General features: G+C 36.7%; 1 protein-coding gene across 1 annotated transcript; it reads right to left on the bottom strand.

Moving 5' to 3' along the window:
• Positions 1-3,344: 3,344 nt before the first annotated feature.
• On the bottom strand, positions 3,345-25,856 carry MTO1 (mitochondrial tRNA translation optimization 1). Its single transcript, XM_045844099.1, has 12 exons — positions 25,554-25,856; positions 20,266-20,465; positions 20,066-20,183; positions 17,610-17,899; positions 15,773-15,885; positions 15,483-15,673; positions 14,885-15,015; positions 14,075-14,279; positions 13,798-13,969; positions 8,532-8,650; positions 5,614-5,774; positions 3,345-3,690 (listed from the first exon to the last, which is right to left on the bottom strand). Exons 1-12 carry the CDS (start codon positions 25,768-25,770, stop codon positions 3,529-3,531), a joined length of 2,079 nt encoding a protein of 692 aa, XP_045700055.1. The 5' UTR covers positions 25,771-25,856; the 3' UTR covers positions 3,345-3,528.
• Positions 25,857-25,895: the final 39 nt, after the last annotated feature.

The raw sequence follows: 25,895 nt of genomic DNA, 5'->3' as shown, positions 1-25,895 counted from the left end.
TTTGAGGCAACTGTCATACTCTTTTGTATAGCTGTTGTACCATTTTACATTTCCACCAAAAGTACATAATGGTTCCAATTTTTCCACAGCCTTGCCAACACTTGTTATTTACTGTTTGATAATAACCATCCTCATAGGGGTGAGATGGCATCTCACTGTGGTTTTGATTGGCACTTTCCTAATGACTAGCAATTGTTGAGCATCTTTTCATGTGGTTATTGGCCATTTAAATAATTTCTTTGGAGAAATGGCTCTTCACTCTGCCCACTTTTTAAATTGTTTTGTTTTTGTTGTTGTTATTTTGGTTGAGTTGTAGGAGTCTTTTATATATCCTAAACAGTAACCACTTGTCAGGTATATGATTTGCAAATATTTTCTTCCATTCTATGAATTGTCTTTTTACTCTGTTGCATCATTCATCTGGCTTTTAAGTTAGGAAATACTAAAAAACTGCTTAAGTAAAATAGAATTAAATATATAAATATCATAAAACTAAGCTCTACTATTATATTAGGAGCTTTGGAAAGCAGGGACAGTGTATGAAGATAGGGAGGAAATGAAGCTGTAGTGTGAAGATGGAAGAGCTATGGAGAAAAAGGGCAGACAGAAAAGTATGTAGTTCTTAGTATCTGTGTCATATTTTTATTGTTTATTCAGCTGTTTTACTTTTGCCATCTCTTTAGTAATATTTGTTCATTCTCTCAAAAAAGTATGTCCGAAGTGTCCACATTTATGGCATTGTCTACATTCAAGAAGCTTGTATCTTGTTATGTGGTTAAGGTAAGAGAGATTAAAAATTAAGGTGGAATGCAACTTTAGAAGTACTGTGAGGAGTGAGCCTACAGGGAGCAGTTTATCTAGACTGTGTGCCTTCCAGCATAAGCAGCTCTGCCAGCCCCAAAGGAACCTCTATCGTCACTTTTGGTGGCTTTCCTGGTATTTCTGACCACTTATCTTAGACAGGGCATTCTTCTCAAAGTTTGTATTTCTGAAGTGGAAAACTCATGGCTATTTCAATGTAGGTTGAAACTCAAAAATGACAAAATATTTTAAAACAATCAGTACTAAAATCTGAACCCTTGGCTATAAGGGGACTTTGTAATTCAAGGCCGTGATGGTTTAATTTAGCATAGGTCCCAATCTTCATTCTCTCTCCCTCCCCCAGTAACTTCACAAATGCTGTTTCCTAGCCATTTCCTCTTTTTATTTTGGTGTTTCTGTTGAAATGAACTTTAGTCCTAGATTTTATAACTACTAGGCAATGTGGTCTGTGGTGGGTAGAGGAAATCACAAGTGTGGTCTCTTCAGTTGGAGGCTGAGTACTGTCACTGTTGGGGTTTTTCTATGAAGTGACTGGCCTGACGCTGCATTCTTAGCTTTTGCCTAGGGCACCCAGTCTGTAGCACTCTGGTCAGCAGCACTGGAAGGTGGACTGTTTCTATATATTCTTTCAAGTCAGGTAATTTTGTGTAAGTTAACATGTTATTTTAAATTGTAGATTTAAAGAGGTTTCATATCCTGTCAGGACATATAACAATGTTTTTCATTGAACATTTTTCTTTTTTTGAAAAGATTTTATTTATTTTTATTTTGAGAGAGAGGGGGAGGGAGAAAGAGAGGGAAAGAAACATCAATGTGTGGTTGCCTCTCACACGCCCGCTACTGGAGACCTGGCCTGCAACCCAGCCATGTTCATCGAACCAGCAACCCTTTGATTTGCAGGCTGGCACTCAATCTACTGAACCACACCAGTCAGGGCTCAATGAACATTTTTCAGAGTTACTGTTGTAATGCAACTGCATTACAAAACATAAATTTCTTTATATTTGTAGTGTCACTAGCCCCAAACTGCAGCTGTCAAGAACCTGTCAAAGCATTTAGGAACTTTCTATTTCCTCAAAATAAATTTTTGTTATATTCCATTCGATGCACACTCCATTCACTGCTTTCACTCTTGTATTTAATCAGAAAAACATGTTCAAACACAGTGGTTTCCTTTCTAGTGCTAACCAGTTACCATCTAACTTCTTTAAAAAAATACAATGCAGGGTGGTGAGTAGAGCAGGGGAGAGTAATGGGGGGGAAAATGGGGACAACTGTAATTGAACAATAAAAAAATTACAGAAAAATACAATGCATTATTGTAATCATTATCATCTCTGCAGTAAGGATTCTGCCCAGATAACTAATTCTGTTAACTAAAAGTTACTTTTTGAAATTACTACATCGTGTCAAAAGGAATTCATCACTGCTAAATAATCCAGCATTACTAGTACTTTTTACTTGCTACTGAACTTGACTGCTTTATGCAAAGGCTAAAGTTAGATGGAACAAATCCATGAAAATGGAGCACTATCCAAGTGGCCATATACAATTACAGCAAGATACCTGGCTCCCTTAACTCATAATCAGGCTTAACACTTAGAGGTATAGTCAAAGTGACTTCTGGGTTCTCAGAACTCAGTTACCTGCTTTGGCCTGAAGCTGACAGCATCTCTAGGCTGATGGGAGATCTGAGTGGGCATTTCCAGGGAGGAGCAGGGCCTTCTGGCCCACTTGGCTGTGTTCATCCTGTAGTTTCTCCAGGAAGGCCGAGCTATGTAAGGAGTCAGCCAAAGGAAGGGCTCAGCTGGTCATCCCACCCTAACCCTGTGTCTCCATATCAAGTCCTGGGGAGGAAGAGGAAAGCCAGCACCGTCCTGATTTCTCTGTCAGTCCTGACTTCAAAACACGGAAACACTAGTCACCAATTGTTACAGATCTGTCTTCAATGTTAAGAAAACATGACCATGACAGTTTCATAAAAAATATTGTATGATATAAAATAACTACCTTTACTTTACTCTCCCTTTCTTTACTTTATTCTGCCTTAACCAGGTTACCAAGAAATTTTCCACATTGTGGATGACAGGAAACTATGATGATTTCCAGTCCTATTCTACACAAATTAATGAACATTCATTAGTTCAAAGACAATTACTGGCAAGGATTTCCTATAGAAGTATATAAATTTTAGAAGTCAACTTTCACCCTCCAGATTCCAATATTGGAAATTAGCTGAATGACCCCACATACTTTTGTATAGTTTCAAATTTTTACCCCTAAAAATTCAAAGGCTCTGAAATCGCCTCCTAATCTAGCATAAACAAGCAGAAGACTGCTAACTTTCAAAACAAACTGAAAGATAAGACTTTTAATTTGGTACATTTAATGGACAAAGTCTTTATGAAGGGGCAAATTGCAAGCATTTTTCTCAGCTTTAGTTGTAGGCCCACTATATTTCTCTTTAATGAACTTTGCACAAACTTATATTAATAGCCTCATTGTATTAGACCACCTAGGAGAAAGAGTATAAATTAAGAGTTTATTTTTTCAGATATACAAAAAGTGGAATAATAATCTGTCTTCTTCATAAATTAATGACAAAGCTATAATAACTAATAAGGTTATTTTAACAGGTGCTATATAGAAATATTTATCGCCTATTTATACACTTATATTAACTAAAGGTTTTCCTTGAAGAGAAAGCTATAACTGTTGCTCTTCGAGTTTCTCTGTATCACATAAGCATTGTCCAGTTTTGGGTGATTTAGTCGCAGCCACCGGTCTCTGCTGAGCGGTCCTCACAAATCTGAGCAGATTGATGACGGCGGCAGGTGTCACTCCGGGGATGCGACTAGCGGCCCCAATCTAGACAACGAAAGCCCCAAAAAGAAACATAAAGTGAGTTGTGTCAGCATTTTCCTCCCAGTAACAATTTGTATATTATAGTTGATAAATTTTTTCAAAACTACTATCCTATATGCACTTTCAAAATAACTACAAAGAAAATGTGATTGTTATTAATATCTTCATTTAAAAAAATAGGAAAATTGGGGCTTAGAGAAATGAAAATGACTTGTCCAAGATCACATAATAGATGTTAGAGCCTACTTTTTCTTTTTATTAAAATAATGTGCCCTGGCTTGTGTGGGTCAGTGGATGGAGCACGGGCCTATGAACCAAAGAGTTGCTGGTTCGATTCCCAGTCAGGGCACATGCTTGGGTTGCAGGCCAGGTCCTTAGTGGGGGGGCACGTGAGAGGCAACCACACACTGATGTTTCTCTCCCTCTCTTTCTCCTTCCCTTCCCCTCTCTCTAAAAAAAGAAATAAATAAAATCTTAAAAAAAAAAAACCCTGACCAATGTGGCTCAGTTGCTTGGGTGCTGTCCAGCAAAGCGAAAGGTTGCCTGTTTGATCCCCAGTCAGGACACATGCCTGGGTTGCAGGTTCAGTCTCTGGTTCGGGCGTATATGAGAAGCAACCGATCCATGTTTCTCTCTCACATTAATGTTTCTCTCCCTCTCTTTCTCTCTCCTTTCTCCTCTCTCCAAACATAAATAAATAAACTCTAAACAAAAAACAAACAAAACAAAAACCCCTAATGTAACCTCCCCAGCAGTGTGTTGGGCAGCACCATATAATTAATGTTAATATTTCTGTGTTGTATTTTTATAATGAAATACATGAATATTAACTGTAAGTGGCATAAGGACTAAATAGCCACATACCACTTCAGGTCAGTTTCACCACAAATGAGACTGCAGCAGACATTCATCAGAGTTTTTTGCATTTTAGAACTGTGGATGAGGGATTGTGAACTGGATGACCAGTGCCGTCCTACTGAATTTTCTGTGATGATGGAAATTTTCTGTAACATTTGCACTGTTGAACATGGTAACCACTAGCCACATGGGACTACTTACCTCCTGAAATGGGTTTAGTATGACTGAAGAGTTGAATTTTAAATTTTATTTAATTTTAATTAATGTAAATGGTCTACTTGGCTATTGGCCATAACCCTGGGCCATGCAGCCTATGATGATCCATGAAAACGTAACCCAAGATGAGCATGACGCATGGAGTCATGAAGTTTAAGGTTTGTTTGCCTGGTCTCCACAATGACCACTCATAAGAACAACATATTATATGATGAAATCACTCCTCCCTTTAAAAATCATTAAAAGAAATTTTTACAAACCGGATTTTTGTTAAATGCTCATTTATTTTATGAACTACTGCTAATAAAAAAACCACTGTTCATTAAACAATGAGGCACCACCAATTTTTAAGGTACAAATCAGTTTCAGAGATGTTGAAATGTACATCTTAGATTCAATACATACAGCCTATCAGTCTTTAGCTATTTTATTAGAAGTTCACACTGCACACTGCTTACAAATGTGTTCACGCATGTGCACATACACATATGCACACACACACACACACACTTAGGTTAAAGCATGGGGAGACTCTTTGGTTCCCCTCTTTCTTCTAGTAGCTCCCAAGGCCACACTATCAAACTCTAGACAGGGATCCAAATAGTGATTTGAAAACCACCAAATTATAAACACCAAATTCTTGACTTCTGGTTATTTACTTACACTAAGCTTTTCATCTCTCATAAAAATATACTGACATCTGTCATAGAAAGAGATTCTGAAAATAAGAGGTTAAGTTTGTTGTGATGAAATAACACATTAATTACATGGCCACAGTAACTGCAGATTTAAAAAACTAAAGCACTGGCTCTTAGTTTATAACCTGGTCCCACCCACTGCCTGTTTCCTTACCGTCTGTGGGCGACTGAAATGCAGCTTCTCTCGAACTTCAGAGGACAAAGACACACCCCTGAGAGTCAAATAATCTAGGTCTTTTGGCAGCTGGAGAGCTTCATCTCGCTGGATGTTCTTTATTTCTTGTTGCTGATGGAACAATACTGATTCATAAGTGGCTGGTGAACAAAATTAATTTATGTTATGATACTCAGAATATCTCAACAACTTACATTTTTATAGCTTCTTACAATTTACAAAAAGCTTTTGCAAACATCATTATCTCCTTCAACACTAATCTCAACACCATGACATAGGTTGGGGATGGGTTCCCTTTCTCAGATGAGGAAACTGAAGCTGAAAGAAAGAGAGGGTGTGTCTTACATATTAACTGTAGCATGCTGCCTGTCCTTTCCATTTCAAAGATTTGGAAAATTAACAGTAAGAAAAGAAAATGCATTCCTTTTCAGTGCTCATTTTGGTGGAGCATCCCCTAATAGTCTGTGGGTTTGAATTTTAAGTTCTAAAGTCAGATGTTTCTTCAAGAAAAAGGTTTTCTGCCCTGGCTGGCATAGCTCAGTGGATTGAGTGCAGGCTGAGAACCAAAGTGTTGTAGGTTCGATTCCCAGTCAGGGCACATGCCTGGGTTGCAGGCCATGGCCCCCAGCAACCACACATTGATGTTTCTCTCTCTCTCTCTCTCTCTTTCTCCCTCCCTTCCCTCTCTAAAAATAAATAAATAAAATCTTTTAAAAAAAAGACTGGATGGTTCACATGCTTGAAAAAAAAGAAAAAAAAAAGAAAAAGGTTTTCTGAATTATGAACATATAAGCTATAATTTTAAAAGTTTAAAGCTTCTTAGATGATAATACATAATGCAAGTAATTTATTAAATAATTGAATAAGGTTTTATTCAGAAGTTAGAAAGATAATTCAGCCATTATTTTGTAATTAAAGCATTCTGTTCTTAGAAAAATTAATTCAAAACCTACTTTAAAACCTAAATTGAGGTGATCGTTCTGACCTGTTCAAGAAGGCTGGTTGTGGTAGCACCTGCCTCTATCACTTGAATGGCAGCTAGGAAATCTCAGCCCTGAGCCTGGTGCTACCAATGAATGAATAATCTTCTGACTATGGGCATGTCATTGTTCTTCTGGGCCTTAGTTTCTTTATCTAGAAATTTTAAGGGCTCACCATGATAGCTTCTCATGATCATTATGGCAACAAAGGGTAGTTGTGAGGTGCACAGGCCTTATGGTCAGACAAGCTAGGTTCAAATCCCAGCTCTGCCGCCCACCAGTCGTGTGTTCTTGGGCAAGTTACCACTTATCTATGTTGCTACTAACACCTATCTTTCACAGGACAATTGTAAGTATGAAATGAAATAATGCATGGAAAGGGCTTAATACAGGAAACATTGTGATGTAACAATTTAGCACAACAAATTGTAACTATAATACAATTTTATGACCCATGAATAAACTCAGCAGGGGATCACAGAATATAAATGAAGCTATAAAATGTGTGTGTGTTAAAAGTATATTTATGTAATCTTTTGAGTATGCATAGAGCAAAACATGAGCAATAATACAAAGAATCTGAAATTGATTTCTGCCTTCTAGAAACTTGTTGTCCAGTGGAGGGTTTGAGAAGTGATTTGAAAACTACTGGTATGTGTTACATTTCAACCTAGTGTGGTTTCTTTTAAACCATGGATATAAATTAGCATCTTTACCTACAAACAAGTTAAAGATAATTATTCTGGATTATTCTAACCTGAACCTGGTGATTTATTGTACAAATTAAATTACAAACCAAGTTTAAAACATGGAATTTAATCACCTTTCCCAGGTGCTAAGATCCTACATGTTCAATACAGTAATTTTTATTTAATAGAGAAATCATGATACTGAAATAAAAGGTCAACATTACTTCTTACACATTAGTGTCTTACTAGTAGTGTCTGGCCATTGGAAAGAGTGATTCTAGGGTTTAGGTGGGTTTCCGTTTGTTACTCAACTTTCATTAACTTGCATGGTGGGATGGCAGGCACCATTTGGGTCATCCCATAAATGCAGCCAAAACATAGCAGGGTGATAGACCTCTCTGGAACTGATAGAAAATGCCACTGCTGGAAGGAATATAGCATTCTTACCACCGCCCCTGGGCCCCAAGGAGCTTAATGTCCTTTCCTGTTTAAACAGCACATCATCATCCAACTTTTCCTACTGTTCTAACCCACCTCATTCTGTTCCCTGACTTTTGCTCTGCATAATTTTCCACTCCAGGAAAACACATCCTCTGTCAAAATACAGAAAATGATCTTATTCTCAATATTTTTGTTTGGCATTTTTATAATGAAAAACTTTTAGAAAATGCAGTAAAACTACAAAAGTCATCTGTGGCTTTGGTGGTCAATACACTGACCCAGAGTGTGTGGGAGTGTACCATGTGCGGCAAAATACAGGGTAGACTGCATTTCTCTCCTGATGCAAAATAAGCATTTGCTAGAGGTAGAGTATTCCATTCTTGTGAAAGCCAAACAATATTATTTTTCCCATTATTATAACATTTTATAGGGAAACCGTAAAAGGAAGTTAAAAAAATAAGGTTTTTTTTTAAAGGAGCACTTTACAGTAGCAGTTCCTAAACTTGAAATGTGCACACCTAACACCTGGGCATCTTGTTAAAATGCAGATGTTCACTCAGTCTGTCTGGGGTGGAGCCTGGGATGCAGCATGCCTAATGAGCTCCTGTGGGTGGCAATGTTCCTAGCCTGGGAACCCACTTAGCACAGAGTGTAAGCCTATGTTGGCCCTGTGGTCACGATGGCTCCTCTCAAAACAGACCTCTTAATGGATCTGCTATCCATTCATAATTTGTACAAATGGTAAAGAGAATATATAGGCATCTTAGGTAAAAAATGCATTTTCTACCTTCTATTTTCAGTCTTTCGGCTAGCTCTTTACATTCAGTGTACTTCTTCAAGGGCTCTGGAATAGCCTTGGCCAATAACTCCATGTCAACTTCCTCATACTTCAGAACATCTAGAGCTCTGCAAATACACAAACTTTTCATTAACATAGGGGTCCATATCACGTAAAACAGATTAAAAACAGAATTTCTTGGAAATAATAATCTCAGAATAAACAATAGCTAATTTTTTCCAAGTACAGTGAACAAATGCAGCAGCATCTACAACACAGGAGAACCTCAGTAAGATGGGTGTGATTCTCCCCAACTCCCGTCCTTTATCATGAGAAATGAGTTGCTGGTAAAGGTTGTCCTTTCTTGGAAGTACAGAATATCCTCTGATAACAAGGGTTTCATTGAATTCCATAAGAATTTACATCTGATCCATGGCCATTTAAGCCCATGTTCTGTTAATGAGTCATCCTTGTGTGAGCTAGGAAGCAGCTGAAGGAGTTCTGCTTGCTCCAAGACTACAAAATATTCTGCCGTTTCCCTCTCTTTTTGTTTGGTTCTCACAGGCCTCACTGATAAATTAGCTGCCTGAATTCATTTTATTTTTATTTACTTTGATATTTCCTTCTTTTAATACATTGCCTTTTTGAGAAATTCTCTCCACCCAAAACCAATTAAACCAATTAACTATCAAGTCAACAGAAAGTCAGATCTGCCCACCTAGGGGTGCCAAGTCTTTCCAGGCCTCCTACCAACCTTCTTTCTAGCTTATTCTGTTATCACAGTCACACATTCCCACCCTTTGCAGATGTCTGATTCATCTATTCCTCAGAAAGCTGGCTCTAAGAAAGGCCAGAAATTCTCTCCCCACAAGGAACTTGACAACTAACTACAGAGGTCTCATCAGATAAGCTTTACTGAAATCATAGGACCCTAAGCTCCAAAAGGGTAATGGTGGTCAATTTCAAGAATTACAGAACATAGAGGAACACACCTCCTAATGACTGACTAGGAAAAGGGTTACCTTGGAATCTAGCGGATGGAGACCTTGAAGAAAAGCCCTTGACCGTCTGATTTATTTTAAAAAAGAAAAAAAATAGCAAATCATTTGTTTACAAGGCTTGGAGCTGCTCTAGGTCCAAACTTCAAGACAAGCTTTGAATCAAGCATAAGCCCCAGAGTACAGAGGTCTGGCACAGAAAGGACAAGTTCTTGTACTTCACTAGAAGACAAGAGAATTTCTGAGCTAATTAACATATCAGTGGGTTTCCGTATGATCCTGACCGGAAATGAGTGTGCACATGCACCTGTGTATCTCTGGTTAAAATGGCTAAAAGTCTGGTTAAAAGTCTGGTTCATCTTGTCAGTGCTTAGCACAGAGCCTAGCATACATAGAATAAAAACAATCAAAGTATTTTACAAACTTTCTATTTTTTTTAGTTTTATATAGTGAATGCTAACTGTAATCAAAATATAAAACATTTTTAATAGGAAAAAATAAATAAATTATATTCTGCTGAAATCAAATATGGGGACTGGGACCCTGCTTACCTCCTCTAAAGGGAAACCCTGAATTAAAAAGAAAAGCATTTGGCTAAATTACTTAAAAAAAGAAAATCACCTTAACAAAATAGCTATCATGGGGTAAGTTTGCTAAAAATATAAAATTGATAGCCTTCTTTTACATATTTTTAGTTTTTTTCTGAGAACAGGTCTTTTACATCCTTGGTTAGGTTTATTCCTAGGTATTTTATTCTTTTCAAAGCAATTGTGAATGGGATTGTTTGCTTAATTTTACTTTCTGTTAGTTTCTTATTGGCATATAAAAATGCAACTGATTTCTGGGTATTAATTTTGTATCCTACTACTTTACTAAATTTAGTTGTCAGTTTCTTGGTGAAATCTTTGGGGTTCTCTATGTACAGTATTATGTCATCTGCAAATAAAGAGTTTTACTTCTTCCTTTCCAGTTTGGATGCCTTTTATTTCTCCTTCTTGTCTGATTGCTGTGACTAGGACTTCCAGCACTATGTTGAATAAGAGAGGTGAAAGCGGACATCCCATGTTGTTCCTGATCTGAAGGGGAATGCTTGTAGTTGTTGCCCGTTGAGTACTGGCAGTGCATTTGTCATATGTGACCTTTATTATGTTTACGTATGTTCCCTCTATTCCCACTTTAATGAGAATTTTTATCATAAATGGATGCCTCCTTTTTCTGAATCTATTGATATGAATATGTGGTTTTTATTCTTCATTTTGTTTATGTGGTGAATCACATTGATTTGTGAATGTTATACTAACCTTGCATTCCTGGAATAAATCCCACTAGATCATGGTATATGATTTTTTTTGATGCATAGTGTATTTGGTTTGCTATATTTTGTTGAGGATTTTAGTGTCTATGTTCATTGGGGATATTGGCCTATAATTAATTTTTTGTAGTGTGTTTTATCTGGTTTTGGAATTAGAGTAATGCTGGCCTCATAAAATGAGCTTGGGAGCTTTTCCTTTTAATTTTTTTGAAATAGTTTGAGGAGAAATGTTCATTCTTCTCGGAATGTTTGGTAAAATTCATCTGAGAAGTCATCCAGTCCAGGGTTTTTTTTTTTGTTGGTTGGGAGTTTCTTGATTACTGCTTCAATTTCACTAGGATTGATGTCTATTCAGATTCTCTGATTTTTCTTGATTTAGTTTGAAAGGTTGCATGTTTCTAGAAATCGATCCATTTCATACAGGTTGTCCAATTTGTTGGCATATAGTTATTCATAATATTTTCTTACAATCCTTCCTATTTCTTTGGTGTCGGTTATTTCTCCTCCCTCATTTCTGATTTTATTTCTTTGGGTCCTCTCTTTTTCTTGATGAGTCTGGTTAAAAGTTGCCAATCTTGTTCATCTTTTCAAGGAACCAGCTCTTGGATTCATTGATCTTTTGCATTATTTTTTTAGGCTCTAATTTGATTATTTCTGCTTTGATCTTTATTATTTCCTCTCTTCTCACTTTGGGCTGTTTGTTGTTCTTTTTCAAGTTCCTTTAAGTGTAAAGTCAGATTGTTCGTTGGAGTGTTTTCTTGTTTTATGAGATAGGCCTGTAATGCCTGAATTTCCCTCTTAGGATTGTTTTCCCAGTATCCCACAGATTTTAGATTGTTGTGTTCTCTTTTGCATGTTTCAGGGTATCGTTTGATTTCTTCCTTGCTCTAGCTGTCGACCCACTCATTGTTTAATAACATCTTAATTTAGCTTCCATGTCTGTGTGCTTTTCAGTGTTCTTGTGATTCAGTGTTTCTACTTTCATAGCTTTGTGGTGAGAGAAGACACGTGATGTGATTGCAACCTTCTTAAAATTATTGACACTTGTTTTGTATCCAAACATCTAGGTCTATCCTAGAATATGTTCCATTTGCACTTGAAAAGTATATGTTGTGGGTTTGGGATGAAATGCTCTGAAGGCATCAATTAAGTCTATTTGATTTAGTGTGTCATTTAAGCCCACTGTCTTTTTGATTTTTTGTCTGGATGATCTATCCACTGAAGTCAAAGGGGTGTTAAATCCCCAACCATGCCTGTATTCCTGATCTCTACCTTTATGTCCATCAAGGTTTGCTTTACATATTTAGATGCTCCTATGTTGGGTGTGTAAATGTTTACTAGGGTTATATCCTCTTGCTGGATTGTCCCCTTATCACTATGTAGTATTCTTCTTTGTCTCTTACTATAGCCTTGGTTTTAAAGTCTATTTTGTCAGATATAAGTATTGCTACCTCAGCTTTTTTTCCATTTACATTTGCATGAATTATCTTTTTCCATCACTTTACTTTTAGTCTGTGTGTATCTTTCAATCTGAGCTGGGTCTCTTGGAGGCAGCATATATGTGGCTCTTGTTTTCTTATCCATTCAGCTACTCTCTGTCTTTTGGTTGGAGCATTTAGCTATTTACATTTAAGGTGATTATTGATAGATATGTATGTAGTGCCCTTTTATTGTTAGACTATTTTTCTGTTTTTTTTCCATCTTCTTCTTAAAAGCAAGCCCTTTAACATGTGTTGCTATATCAGTTTGGTGTTAACAAACTCCTTTAGCTTTTTCTTGTTTGGGAAGATCCTTATTTCTCCTTTGATTTTAAATGATGGCCTTGCTGGTTAAACTAGCTTTGGTTGTAGGCTTTTACATATTTTTAAATGATCAATTAGCATTTTAAACTGAGTTGAAAACAATCACTTCCCCTGCTTTCACTATGTCCTCTCTCTATATATATGTCACATTTAATGTAAATTCTAATTATGTAACTTTGAAATAGTGCAATATTTGATCAAAACAAAGCATAATGTTGTAAATTCTTCATGCAAAGTTTGAAATAATGTGAACCCTCCTAAATTTAAACAGCTGAAAAATTGAGTGAATTACAATTATAAATTGTTTACACCACTAGCATATGGAGATGAAAGATGAATAAGGACAGGTTTTGCCAGGCGGTTAATGAAGGAGACAGCACTTGGAAAGATTAGCGACAATAAATATGGATAAGCAGCACTAAAATGAATATACCTCTAAGTCCACAAAAATCCCTCACAAGGAAAATAAAGGTTAAAAATAAAAGGGAAAAATATATATTGGAAACATGGGTGCAAGATCAATGCCCCGCAGGTACTTTTAAGCTACAATAATTGCATATTTACACCTCCTGAGAATCACACCTTCCTTATTAGCTTACTTTTTTTTAATGGGAAAAATTAGTAGTGAAGTAGGTGACCTTTTCATTCAAGGTGCTCACAAACATTACCTCTGAATCTAAAAGCTCTATTTTAATATCCTTTAAAAGTCCCTATAACTAGAGTGATAAAAACAAGGATGATCCTCTCCTAAAATGTAAGAAGGGACACATCAAGTAAATCCAAAGAATTTACAACACTCTACTTAATCAAAGAAGTTTCCTTGCTATACAGCTCACAGACAAGGTGAGACCACCCAGGTTGCTCCATGTCTGTAAAAGAAAGCAAGCAGGTGGCTATATTTCTTGGCTTGCACCCTCTAAATCTTAGCAAAGCCAGAACTCCATGGACGCCACAAAAATTGTATAAAGAATAAAAATAATAATTTAGAATCATAAATATTTTTAATACTGAATAAAGAGATAAGTTATATCTAAAGGAATTTAAAAAGAAGCCAAAAGCAAGCTTCATTTAAAATGGGTAGACAGGGAGTCTGTAAGTATTGTCTCTGAAATGATCTCATTTTTCTGTAAAAAGTGAGAAAGGTTTATATTAAAAATGCTTACCTGACAGGCACACTTTTATCTGTACTTATAGAAGCCTCTGGAATTAACTTTTTCCATTTAGAACTTGAAAACTCAATGGATTTTAGCATGGAAATGCATTCTTGTATAGAAGACTTCATCCAAGAAGCCCTTTCATATCTTTGTTGGGACACACAGCCAGCTTCCTTATAGCCTAAAAGAGTGGAGAAGGGAACAGGATGAGAGAGGTTTGAGAGAATAAAATGAGAGAGGTTTGAAAGAAGAGTAAACCTGGTTGGTGGATTCAGTGAAGAGTCACCTCGGAACGTGAGGCGGCTGTCAGCATTGTCAGGGCGCAGTGACAGACGAAACTCTGCGCGGCTGGTAAACATTCGGTATGGTTCGTTGGTGCCCAGTGTGGTGAGGTCATCAATCAAGACTCCAATGTAGCCTTCTGTTCGGCTAACAACAAAAGGAGGCTTATGTCTGACCCGAAGACTTGCATTGATTCCAGCTATCACACCCTACAAGAGGACTGAAATGTTTAAAAGGCCATTATGAACTGAACAAAGCACTATCCTATTCAGAACACTGTCCAGAAGAAACTGCAAGAGGCAGTAAGAAAGCAGGCACTGACCAGAAGGGATATGACAGACATACAACACCTGAACGTTATTCAGAAACACAAATAATTAAAGCAACACACACACACACACACACACACACACACACACACAATATGGGTAATGTACCACTTTACAATGCTATGATCCATTATTTTCAAAATACGTTCCTAAAAGGCTTAGATGGGATACCATTTTTTATATAAAAATTCACCTATAAAACTTTTCTAGCTTATTCCCCACTTACAAGTAAAAAAAATATAACTTCCCACTTGAAAGGAATAATATATGATCATTTTCAATAGTTATTTTAAAAGAGTAATAAAGCCACAAGCGTTTCTTAAATCCTATTGCATACAGTAGCTATCTCCATACACCCTGAAACAGAAGTCTCCTATTAATTATGAGTTGTATCTGAGATCTACATAATTATCATACAAGTGTTAGGAGGAATACCAGTTACATAGTCCCTTTCCATTTACATTAATGTTTGAACAAATGCTTACTTGAGCTGCAGCTTCCTCATAACCAGTAGTTCCATTTATCTGTCCAGCGAAGAAAAGCCGTTGCACCAAGTGAGTCTCAAGAGAAGGAGTGATCTGACGGGGGTCTAAGTAATCATACTGAACACCATAGCCTGACCAAAGAATGGGTGATACAAAGTAAGTAAAAACAGGGCTGGATTTGCCTTGAGGTAAAGATGCAACGATTATCATTCAATGCCCTTCAAAGATGGAGATTATTTTATTTTTATTTGTTTAAAGACTTTATTTATTTATTTTTAGGGAGAGGTGATGGAAGGGAGAGAGAGAAACGTTGAATTGCAAGAGAAACACCAATCGGTTGCCTGTCATATGCCCCCAACCAGGGACCTGGCCCGCAACCCAGGCCATGCGCCCTGACAGACAACCCTGTGGTTTGCAGGAGGATGCCCAATCCACTGAGCCACACCAGTCTGAGCAAAACTGAAGACTATTTTAAATGCACAGATGTTGGGCTTTGTCTTGTGAGGCTCTAAGTAACCATGACCATAGCTAAGATCTCCTCACTATCTGCTAAGACAATGCTGAGCTCATGCTAAAGGGCAGGGATAATTTTCTATACCTGGCTGGATCATTTTAGCTTTCTCCAGGCCTCTGATGCACGTGATCATTTTCTCTTGTAATTCAGCTGGTAGTGTCACAGATAACCCTTGGGGGTAAATGAGGTCAGAATCTACTCCTTCAGGTTCCAACCAAACCTGATGTACACGGTTTGGAAAACGCAAAACCTTTGATTCAATGGAGGGACAATATCTAGAAGAGGACATGGAAATAAAAAGAAATTAATGAAACAAACAAAAGAGGGTTGGCATCATTCCTTGAAGTTACTGAGCAGTGATATTTTGTCCTTACCGAGGTCCTCTCGTAGTTTCTTTAACATGACTATTTAGGTGAAGGTTCTCAAGGACAATCTCATCCACTCTAGGGTTGGTGTGAGTCAAGTAACATGGCAGCTGATCTTCTGGCTAAAACACATGAATCAGTTATAACACTTGTGCCTCTCTACTAATTTGCTTCTTATTCAAATAAGCTACATGCAAAATATGAACTTATTTTCATAGCAATTAAATCTATGCATATCGCCAAGTACTACTTATGAAACATTCCTGCCAAAAACAACCCAAAAGATGAACCTAACTTTAAGCAAGCCTCTAAATCTACCAGTTTACAGAAACATAGAAGTTGGAGAAACATGGTTAAGGCACAAGAGGGATGAAATCAGACAAATCTAGAATGTTGGATCTAGAGAACAAATGACTATTTCTTCCACATATAAGTGTCAAAAAGTGAAAATAAGAGAGGGGGAACTGTTATAAATAATAGCATCTAGCATAATGTAAGAACCTAATTTGATTCCTGGTTTAAAGAAAACAACTGTAAAGAAACATTTAAAATAAATGTAAACATTTTAAATAAACAGTTTAAAACAACTGTAAAAAAACCACTACAACACTGAGTAGTGGATGATGTTAAGAAATTATGTTTCGCTGGGTGTGATAATGGTATTGTGGTTAATATTTACAAAATTTTTGTCTGTTAAAGACATATACCAAAGTATTTATATGTGAAATGGTGTGATGTCTTGGACTGTTGCTTAAACTCATGAAGAAGAAAATGTTGAGGAAAGATAAAACCAAAATGGCAAAAATGTTATTTGTTGAAGCTGGTGATGGGACACATAGAGATTCATTATACTATGTCTTCTACTTTCTGTTAACTTAAAATTTTATAATAAAAGTTTAAAAATATACATACCAAGAAAATACCATCACAATCTACATTTTCCCAAAGCAAAATATAAAAGTGACTTTTCAAAAATACAATATTTAAAGCCACTCATGAGGATAACACAAGAAACCAGAACCTTAAATTATTGGTCTTCAATTCTAATAAAACAATATACTTTTTTTAAATACTCAAAAGATAGGCAGAAGTAACCTGTACTCTTAAAAAAAAATTCAGTATCATGAAAGACTGGAAAACTGTTTCAGATTAAAGAGAAATGATAATTAAATGCATATATGATCCTAGATGGGAAAAGAAAAGGTTACCGTAAAGGACATTGGGACAATCGGCAAAATCTGGCCATGGACTTTACATTAGATGACACTATTGTATAAAAGTTAAATTCCTTAAATTCATCACTGCATTGAGGTTATGTAAGAGGATGTTTTTGTGCTTAGCTGAGATACAGACAGAAGTATTCAGGGGTAAAGGGTCATGATCTTTGCAACTTCCTCTCAAATGTTTCTGACAAAAAAGGAGAAATGTGTATACTACTGTTTTATACTATATATATAACCAGAGAGAGAAAGAAATATGGTCAAATATTAACAATGGGTGAATTTCAATGGTTTATAGATTGTTTTAATTGCATTTCAACTTTTCTGTAGGTCTGAGATTGATTCCAAAAGTGTAAATAGGCAAAGTTATTGAAGTAATGAAATTTAAGAGTGTATCGTAAAATGACCCAATCAACCAAATTAGCTAATCCTTTTAAAGATAATTTATTTTGCAGTGTAAGTACTAGTAATGTAAATCGAATTGTTACTGAGAAAGGGGGGCTTGGGGGAGGGAGGGAGGGAGAAAGGAAGGAAGGAAGGAAATTAAGGAAAGAAGGCTTAGGATATATCCTTCTGTGAGTAGCCAATATTTAGCTGTAAAGACAGATTTTCATAAATTAACTTACCTTAATCCACACTGTTTCATTAATAAAGCTGAATGGTATTGGTGGGTTATCTGGTGTCTGCTTGTTTAGAATGCTAAAATTAATCGACTCTTTGGCAATCCGGGGTGGAGTCCCAGTCTTCAATCTTCCCACCACAAACCCCAACTTCTCTAGGGTCTGAGCCAAGCCTATGGAAGGCTGATCCCCTAAACGTCCCGCCGGATGCATCTCCAATCCAATTACAATCATGCCTCTCAGAAATGTCCCAGTAGTCAGAATCACACTGTCCGCATATACTTTGCTTCCATCCACTAAAGGATAGAAAAGAGTAAAAATCCTGTTCTAATTATTACCGTGGATCAAATTAGAATGTGACTAATTTACATTAGAACTACAGAAAACTTTTTCTTTAGAAACTTGAGAAATAACTTTACATGAGTAAGAAGCCTATATTTTATCAATCTCTAGCATCCAAGAAAGCCGGGAGGGAAAACATAGTGTGCTATCACCAACTCACACGTTCCTGAAATTATACCAGCACTGAAAATTATTACATCAGTCAATTTTGAAAATTAATTAACATTAGACTTCTGGTTAAATCTGATAGACTATCTCACATGATCCCTTTACCCTCTTCAAACTCCAAGAAAATAAAATAAAGGGGCAAAAAAGGTATAAAACCACAAGGACAATGAATGGGTGAGAAGTTGTCAAAAGATGAGACATTTCAAAATATTTTTGGAAGACAAAGTATGTGAAAGAGTGATAACTGATTTAGCACAGGGGAGAAGATGGAGATCGAGAATCTGAAGAGAAGACCCCAAGGGACTAATGTCCATTAGTGGACTAATTTGCCCTACAAAGGCCCAGAAACTGGGGGACTGAAAATGAGAACTGAGGAACAGAGGAATGAAGCCTGGGGCTGAAATTAGACGAAATAGTTGAAATCTATACAAAAATGTTATGTCTGCAGACAGATTTCCTTAGGGAAAATTTAGGTTTATGCTGTGGGTCATGGGGAGTTACTGTTTAATGGGCACAGAGTTTCAGTTTAGGATTGGAAAGTTCTGGAAACGGATAGTGGTGAGAGTTGTACAGCATTGTAGATGTACTTAATGGCACACAAATGTACATTTAAAAACGGCAAATTTTTTATGTACAGTGTACTATAATAAAAATTTATATTACTGAGCATGTAAAATGTAGACAAGGTAAAAATAGCATTTAAAGATATGAAATTAAGTAAGAAAAGCATAAACAAAGTTACAAAAGTCTATACACAATATAATCATTAAATCTGAAGGGGATAGGAAACAGGAGAGAAAAAAGGAAATGAATATAAAACTAATTTAGTAACTGTTCACTGACAGAAGAGAAGATTAAGCATACTATATAAAATCATAGTTATTAAGGTAATCACCAGAACAAAAACACAAGCATTTAGAAACGAAACATAGCTCCCAGATAGCAAACACAGACTGTGGTTAAAATAAAAGTGCAGAACAGTATGTATAATATGCTGCTATGTGAAACACACACACACACACACACAAACACACATACACACACACACACGAAGATAACACATACATGCACAGATAGAAAGGCTACACAAGGAACTCATAATGCTCCTGAAGAAAACTGCTTGGCTGGGAGATGAGATGAGAGAGTGAGACCACCTTGTCACTCTACATTCTCTGTCCTCTTTAAACTGTTTAGCATGTATATGTATTCCTCATTCAAAAAATTAATAAATCTATAATTCAAATTAATTTTATAACAGAGAAATGAAGTCAAGATCTGTATTTTAAATGATGAGATTCTCCATCATAGCTCCTCTCACCATTTTGTTCCCAGATGGCCAGCCGGCATTCTGAGAACTAAGAGACATTGATTTATTGAAGTGCACCAACAAAACAATCCAGTGCGATCCCTAATTGCCAGAGAGTCAGCCAAACAATAAAATTAACTGTGCACTCACAAACCTTCCAATTAATGTTTTAGTGCCTCAATTTGAAAATTCTACAGAAACAACCAAACTTCCCCAGACACTTGAAAAAAAGGCATGTACATGAAAGTAACAAGCCCAAATAAACAAAGAAAAATCAAGAAATCTGGAGAAAATAATACACAGATCAGAAGAAAACTTCAAAAATCAATCACTAGCTCTGGCTGAATAGCTCAGTTGGTTAGAACGTCATCTGAACTAGGAAAAATAAAAAGTGAAACAGAAAAACCAAGAGGAAAAGGGCACAGTTATGCAGGTGATTCAGTTCTACACATGTACAGATGAGCCCATAATTTAACTAAGCTTTGCAAAGGCCAAAATGGAAGGAGAATTACGATTTTTTATACAATTTTCCTCATCCATGAAAACACAGTTCCCAGAATAGGTAAAACTCCTCCATACTCTGCTCTAAAATGAATTGCTTGCATGGAGTCTGATGCTGTTATTATTGTGCAAAACTAGCACATACCCAAAACAACACCCCTGACCCGGCATTTCCCAGTGTGCTCAGGTTCTGGCTCTGCGAGAATAAGATCCTCTACAGCTCCCTCCTGGACGGTGAGCAGTGGTGTATTTAGGATTTCTTTCTGTCAAAAGAGAATGCAAGTTGAAACAACAGTTTAACAATCATCACAATCAATCTCTCTGGTTTTTGTGCTCTATTCTTACCTGCATGTTCTGTTTATAAAGTTTCCTATCAATCTGAGCTCTCAGACCCCAAACAGCTGGTCCTTTACGCCGGTTTAATACTTTGTAATGTACACCAGACTGGTCACAGATTCGGGAACACAGGCCATCCAAAGCATCAACTTCCCTCATTAAATGCCCCTTTCCGATGCCACCAAAGGAAGGATTACAAGACATCTGACCTAAAGAAAACAGACAAAATAAATACATCAGCACCTTGCGGTAGTGAGTGTTTAATAGGGAAATGTCTGTACAAGTAACTAGAATCATCTCATGTGATAAAAAAAAAATTAAAAACTTGAAACAAACACTAAAATTCCAAAGTCCTAATGGGATGAAAGAGTTATTTGGGGCATTCTGGAAGATAAACTACTGCCTATAGTTTCCTTTCAATCTTTTCCTTGGTGCATATTTTCACTATTTCATTAGGTTTCCTTTTCCTTTAAAATGTGTTTTTGAAATCCTTACCTCATGTAACCTGCCAAATGAAGCATACTTTTAAGAATCCCACGAGAGGCAACCAATCGATGTATCTCCTGCACATCGATGTTGCTCTCCCTTTCTCTCTCTCTTCCCCTTTCTCTAAAAATAAATAAATAATATCTTAAAAAAAAAAAAAAGAAGTCCCTTGACACTGGTTCACTGTTATGATCAATTATGTTTTCCATAAATGCCATCTGCTTTCTTTTTTGCTTTTTCCGCAGAAATAATTATATGATAAGCTTCCTCAAAGTACAGACTGTATTTTGTATCTTTTCTTTAAATTACTCTAGTTTTATTTGGAGGTCTAAACTCATGTGGTTACCTCAAAGGTTTTAGGCAGGTAGGAAAGCTATATTATATCAACAGCTGTGTGTCCACTGCAACCACCATCAAGCCCCCCAAAAACTGTTTATGGTTTCCACAGGGAGGCTGAATAGTTCTGGGATTAGGAACACCAGTTGGGTGGGAGGGAAGGATCTGGTTCAACTCCTAGATCTACCACTTATAACCCCTGTGATTTTGGCATGTTATCCAATTTTTAGTACCTCTGTTTGTCTCCTCTAAAAACAGGGATGATAGCTGTAGTAGATTATTTCCCTCCTTCCTTTGGTATATAATCACAGTTTAACACTCTTCTTTACGAGGTTTTGTGTTTGGGGGTTGTGACCTAAACTCAGTTTAGGGGTAAATCTTGATTGATGGAAATACAGTAATCCTATTCCTACTTGCCACTGTCTGTTTTAATGGAAGGAAATAAATCATGGGGGGTTAAGCTGGTGGGCAGTGGGGTAGTCTCTAGGAAGGCTTTTGTTGTTGTTTATTTCTCCTCTTTAAAGAGATAAGAAGGGGAAACATCCCTTCTTCTGCTGAAAGGTGTCATATCTGGATGTAACATCCGAAACTACCACAGCCATTCTGCAATTGTGAGGGTAACTAGTGTGAAGACATCTGAAGAGTGGCATAATGGCGATGTGGCAGGAATGGAATCTCTGGACATTGTGACAGTGCTGAGTTAACCAACCTCAGAGCTGATCTACCTACAGACTTCTTGTTAGAAAAGAAATTCTCCTTTTTGTTTAAGCTAATTGAGTAAGAATTTGTTAGTCGTAAAATGAGATAGTGTATATAAAGCAATTAGCGCAGTGTCTGGGCTAGAGTAAGCAATAACTAACATTTATTAATAACTGTTTTAATTTACTTCCCAGGTCAATGTAAAATATTCTTTGCTTCTGACCTTTACTTTTTAAAAAAATCATGTAATTTCTTTGTTTTTTTAACATTTATTTTAGATTATAAATAATTTTCCTTCACCAGCACCATTAAAAATTCTTACAATTATTTTCGCAAATGTGTAAAATAAAGTATTCACTGAAGATCCTTATGTGGGTATCTTAGAAAAGTGTTCCAAATGCTATCAATAAAATCAATAAGCATAATAGTGAATATTTATCTATCGAGTTTATATGACAGCAACCAATTTGCACTCCTGAGTTTCTAAGTCAACATATTCTTTCATATATAAGTATTAAACTGTTTTACTAAAGAAATACCGAAAATCAGTATTGGGAATAATGTAATTCATTCTCAATTAATGACTCAGGTCCAATCTTGTGTCTTTTATATAGCTCAACTCACTTCCCTTTCTCCCAGATCTTATCAACTAAAAATATTTCAGACAAGTCTTTTTGATTAGAAAAAACACCATATTCAATAACTTAATCACAACTAAAACATTTGAATTATTTGTTAATGAATAAGTAACGAAAATATAAATATACAGAAATGTGGATTATCACCACATATGATTTTTTTCCCTATTACTTTGTACCACTCAAGTAATCCTCTTCTCATCTTTAGAGAAGGAAGGTATGTTTAGGTTAGAGGTGACAGCCCACTGGTATGCCTGAGATGTTTTGTTTGGTACACACAAGACTTTTAAAAAAATAAACAAAATAATGAATGGAAATGTATTTTCCAGTTTACCACTGTTCCCAGTACTCCAGGTTTTTTATTCATCTAGCTTCACATATTTAAATTATGTTTCTGGCTCCTAGACCATCCCTGTTTTAGATACTGCTACTCACAAAAATGACTTAGCTTTAAAATTTTTTTTTTAATTTATTGATTTTAGAGACAGTGAGGAAGGGAGAGGGAGAGAGAGGGAATGGATGAGGAAGACAGGGAGAGGGAGAGGGATAGAAGGATTGATTTGTTGTTCTATTTATTTACTCATATACATTTGTCCATTGATTCTTGTATGTGCCAACCTGGGATCGAACCTGCAACCCTGGCGTATCAGGAAGATGCTCTAACCAATGGAGCTACCCAGCCAGGAAAAATGACTCTGCTTTTAACTTATATTACATATCAGTTAATTTTTCAAAAATCTTTAAAGCCCACTAATTTCTGACATTTTTTCAAACTTTGATCCCCAGAAATGAGTCTTCTCATACACAGAAGTAAAAACAAAACAAAAATCCAAAACCCCAGGAGCAAATTATTGAAATTCCACCACTTTACTATAGCGCTAGACAACTTCTAGATATTTTATTGAGTTAGTGTACTATATTATAAACCTATTTATAAAATTTACATCTGTGAAAGTCAAGTGCAAAGAAATCCTCGTCTTTTTTAAATTGCTGAAAGCTTTTTCTCAAAGAAATATAAGTATCAATGTTGAGCACTCTTATAGGCATAAAAGTTAGACAAGTTGTTCTCTCTTACTAAGTCCTCAAAATCTTTCTCAATACAGAACTCCAAGAAGCCAGCTTTCATTCCCAATCATTTGCAGTTGGAATAAGGAGATCTGTTGGTCATCTGTGCTCTTAAATAGAGACCACTAATATCTCAAGTGTGGTACCACTACTTGGGGTGCACACCAGTGATAGAAATGTATAAATTAGTTCATTTTTCACTGTACTAAAGAATTTAAATTGGCTCTGTAGAAAAGCTTGTGATAAAACAATAGTTAACGTCTGACCACTTGATGTGGGCCAGGCCCTCTATTAGATGTGTTGCATGTATATTTTCTGACTTAAACTTTACAGCAACCTGATGAAGTTGGTACTATTATTTCCATTTCATAGAGAGAGAAACTGAGGCTTAAATAAATTGTCCCTTAGCCCAAGGTCACATAGATAATACACAGGAGAGCCAAGAATAAAATTCAGAAAGTCTAATGACCTCTTCAATGGACAATATTCTCCATGAAATGCATAGGTGATACAACGGAGAATCAACAGGCTCAAAAGTCTTGTCTTTTTTGTTGTGAAAGGCAAAAAATTAGTTTGCCAAAAATCATGATTTTCCAGGTTGGTATAAATAGAAGACTTTCTGCCTCTGACTTCAATATTGGCAAGTGACATGATTGAATCATAACAGGACAATTTTTGCCTTCTGTATTATTATAGAAGTTAAACTTCCTAAGCCAAAACTATCTTCATAGGTCAAGTAGAAATACCTAATGCTCCACTATATCAAATTACCTTAAAAATGAAACTTTGATTTTAAGATAAAATTGTTATTTACTAATCTCACCTATAAGAGTTATTAAAATGTATCTGAGATGTATTTACTTTAAAACTTGTATCATATTTTGTTGATAATATGAATGAGCTTTGGTGAGAATCCCTTTATCCCTGACAGGAGTACATAATGATCATCTTAGTTCAATAGTACTTTTTTGTTTATTACATTTTTATTATTGAAAGGTAGTACAATAAATAATATTGTATAATAAGCAAAGTGTAATCTTTTGGGTAATCACATAGTTCTTCTCCAAAAGAATCACTGTGAACAGTGTATATTTCTCCACTGTTACGATCTGGATGGCAATTTTTAAAAAGTATTTCAGTATATATATGTGACTTATTCACAATTTTTATTAACACAGTTAATATTTTAACTACAGTTCACTCTTAAGCAAAATGAAGGAGGAAAGACATGCGCACACATAATTTACATGATACTGTTTTAGCTACCATCTATTATGATGCAAGTGAGCAGTCTTGCTGCACATTATGGCCGTTCAACCAGTGCCTAATAAGGGGCAAAAAAAATAAAAAGGCAGTGTCGAGTCCTAATCACAAAACTGGGGAACAAACATCCAGCAGAAATACAGAATGCAATAAAAGGTAGCATCATTCTTCAAAAGGACTTCACAAAATCTCAAGAAAAACACAATGGTCGTTTAATAAACGATCACTCATAATGGTTTGTTTTTTTAAAAAGACTTTACTTTTTTTTAGAGAGGGGAAGGGAGGGAGAAAGAGAGGGGGTAAAACATCATTATGTGGATGCCTCTCACATGACCCCCACTGGGGACCTGGCCTGCAAGCCACGCATATGCCCTGACTGGCAATCGAACCTGCGACCCTTTAGTTCACAGGCCCGCACTCAACCACTGAGCCACACCACCCAGGTTTCATAATGTTAATTTACCCTTCACCCAAATCAACAAGCTAGTTCAGGTTAAATGGCAACAATGAAATAAGAAGCTATCAGTAGGTACAGTATTCCTAGTTTCCCCCTTTCCCAATGCACAGTCCCACCACATCCCCCAAGGAACTACTTTTGTCAGCAGAAGCATAATCCGTGCTCCACAGAAAATTTCTGCCAGGGGCCCGCCTGATTCTGCGAGACACAAATCAGCTAAAACCAGATACCAGGACTCTCACTATACTTGGGAGAGGGAATAGATTGCCCACTCCAGGCATGGGAGGCAGAGAAACAGATTATATTTGCAGTTTGCGTCCTATGCAAAGCTCCCCACCACCCATGTTCCTCACCGATCGTGTCGACGCGGTGCGTGAGTAGCAGAGTCCGGGAGCCGCACCGAGCGGCAGCGGCGGCAGCCTCGGTCCCGGCGTGTCCTCCGCCGATGACGACCACATCGAAGTGCGGGATCCCGGGCGCAGCGCTGTCACCGCTGCACCGGGCCAACGGAAACAGCCGTTTGGTGAAAGAAGCCGCAATCTGGCGACCACAACCACGGAGAGGGAACATAGTTGGAGAAAGGCACAGTCTGTCTGACTTTAAACCTGACACAAGCGACGCGCAAAATTTTAGGGCTTGATAGTAACGCTTCAGGAAGCAGCCATCTTGTTCTGATGTCAAGGCGCAGGGCACGT

Source organism: Phyllostomus hastatus, unplaced genomic scaffold, assembly GCF_019186645.2.
Source record: "Phyllostomus hastatus isolate PE091 unplaced genomic scaffold, TTU_PhHast_1.1 phas_contig_40, whole genome shotgun sequence".
NCBI lineage: Eukaryota > Metazoa > Chordata > Mammalia > Chiroptera > Phyllostomidae > Phyllostomus > Phyllostomus hastatus.
The sequence above is the reverse complement of the archived record's forward strand: the minus strand, read 5'-3'. Positions and strand labels throughout refer to the sequence as shown.

Bases quoted from the DNA above. Each gene is read 5' to 3' on its own strand.
- MTO1 (XM_045844099.1), bottom strand. From the start codon at position 25,770: ATGTTCCCTCTCCGTGGTTGTGGTCGCCAGATTGCGGCTTCTTTCACC. The intron at 15,886-17,609 runs GTAAGTTAATTT...CATGTGTTTTAG, and splicing joins ATGAAACAGTGTGGATTAAG to CCAGAAGATCAGCTGCCATG. The intron at 3,691-5,613 runs GTAAGGAAACAG...TTCGTTGTCTAG, and splicing joins ATTTCAGTCGCCCACAGACG to ATTGGGGCCGCTAGTCGCAT.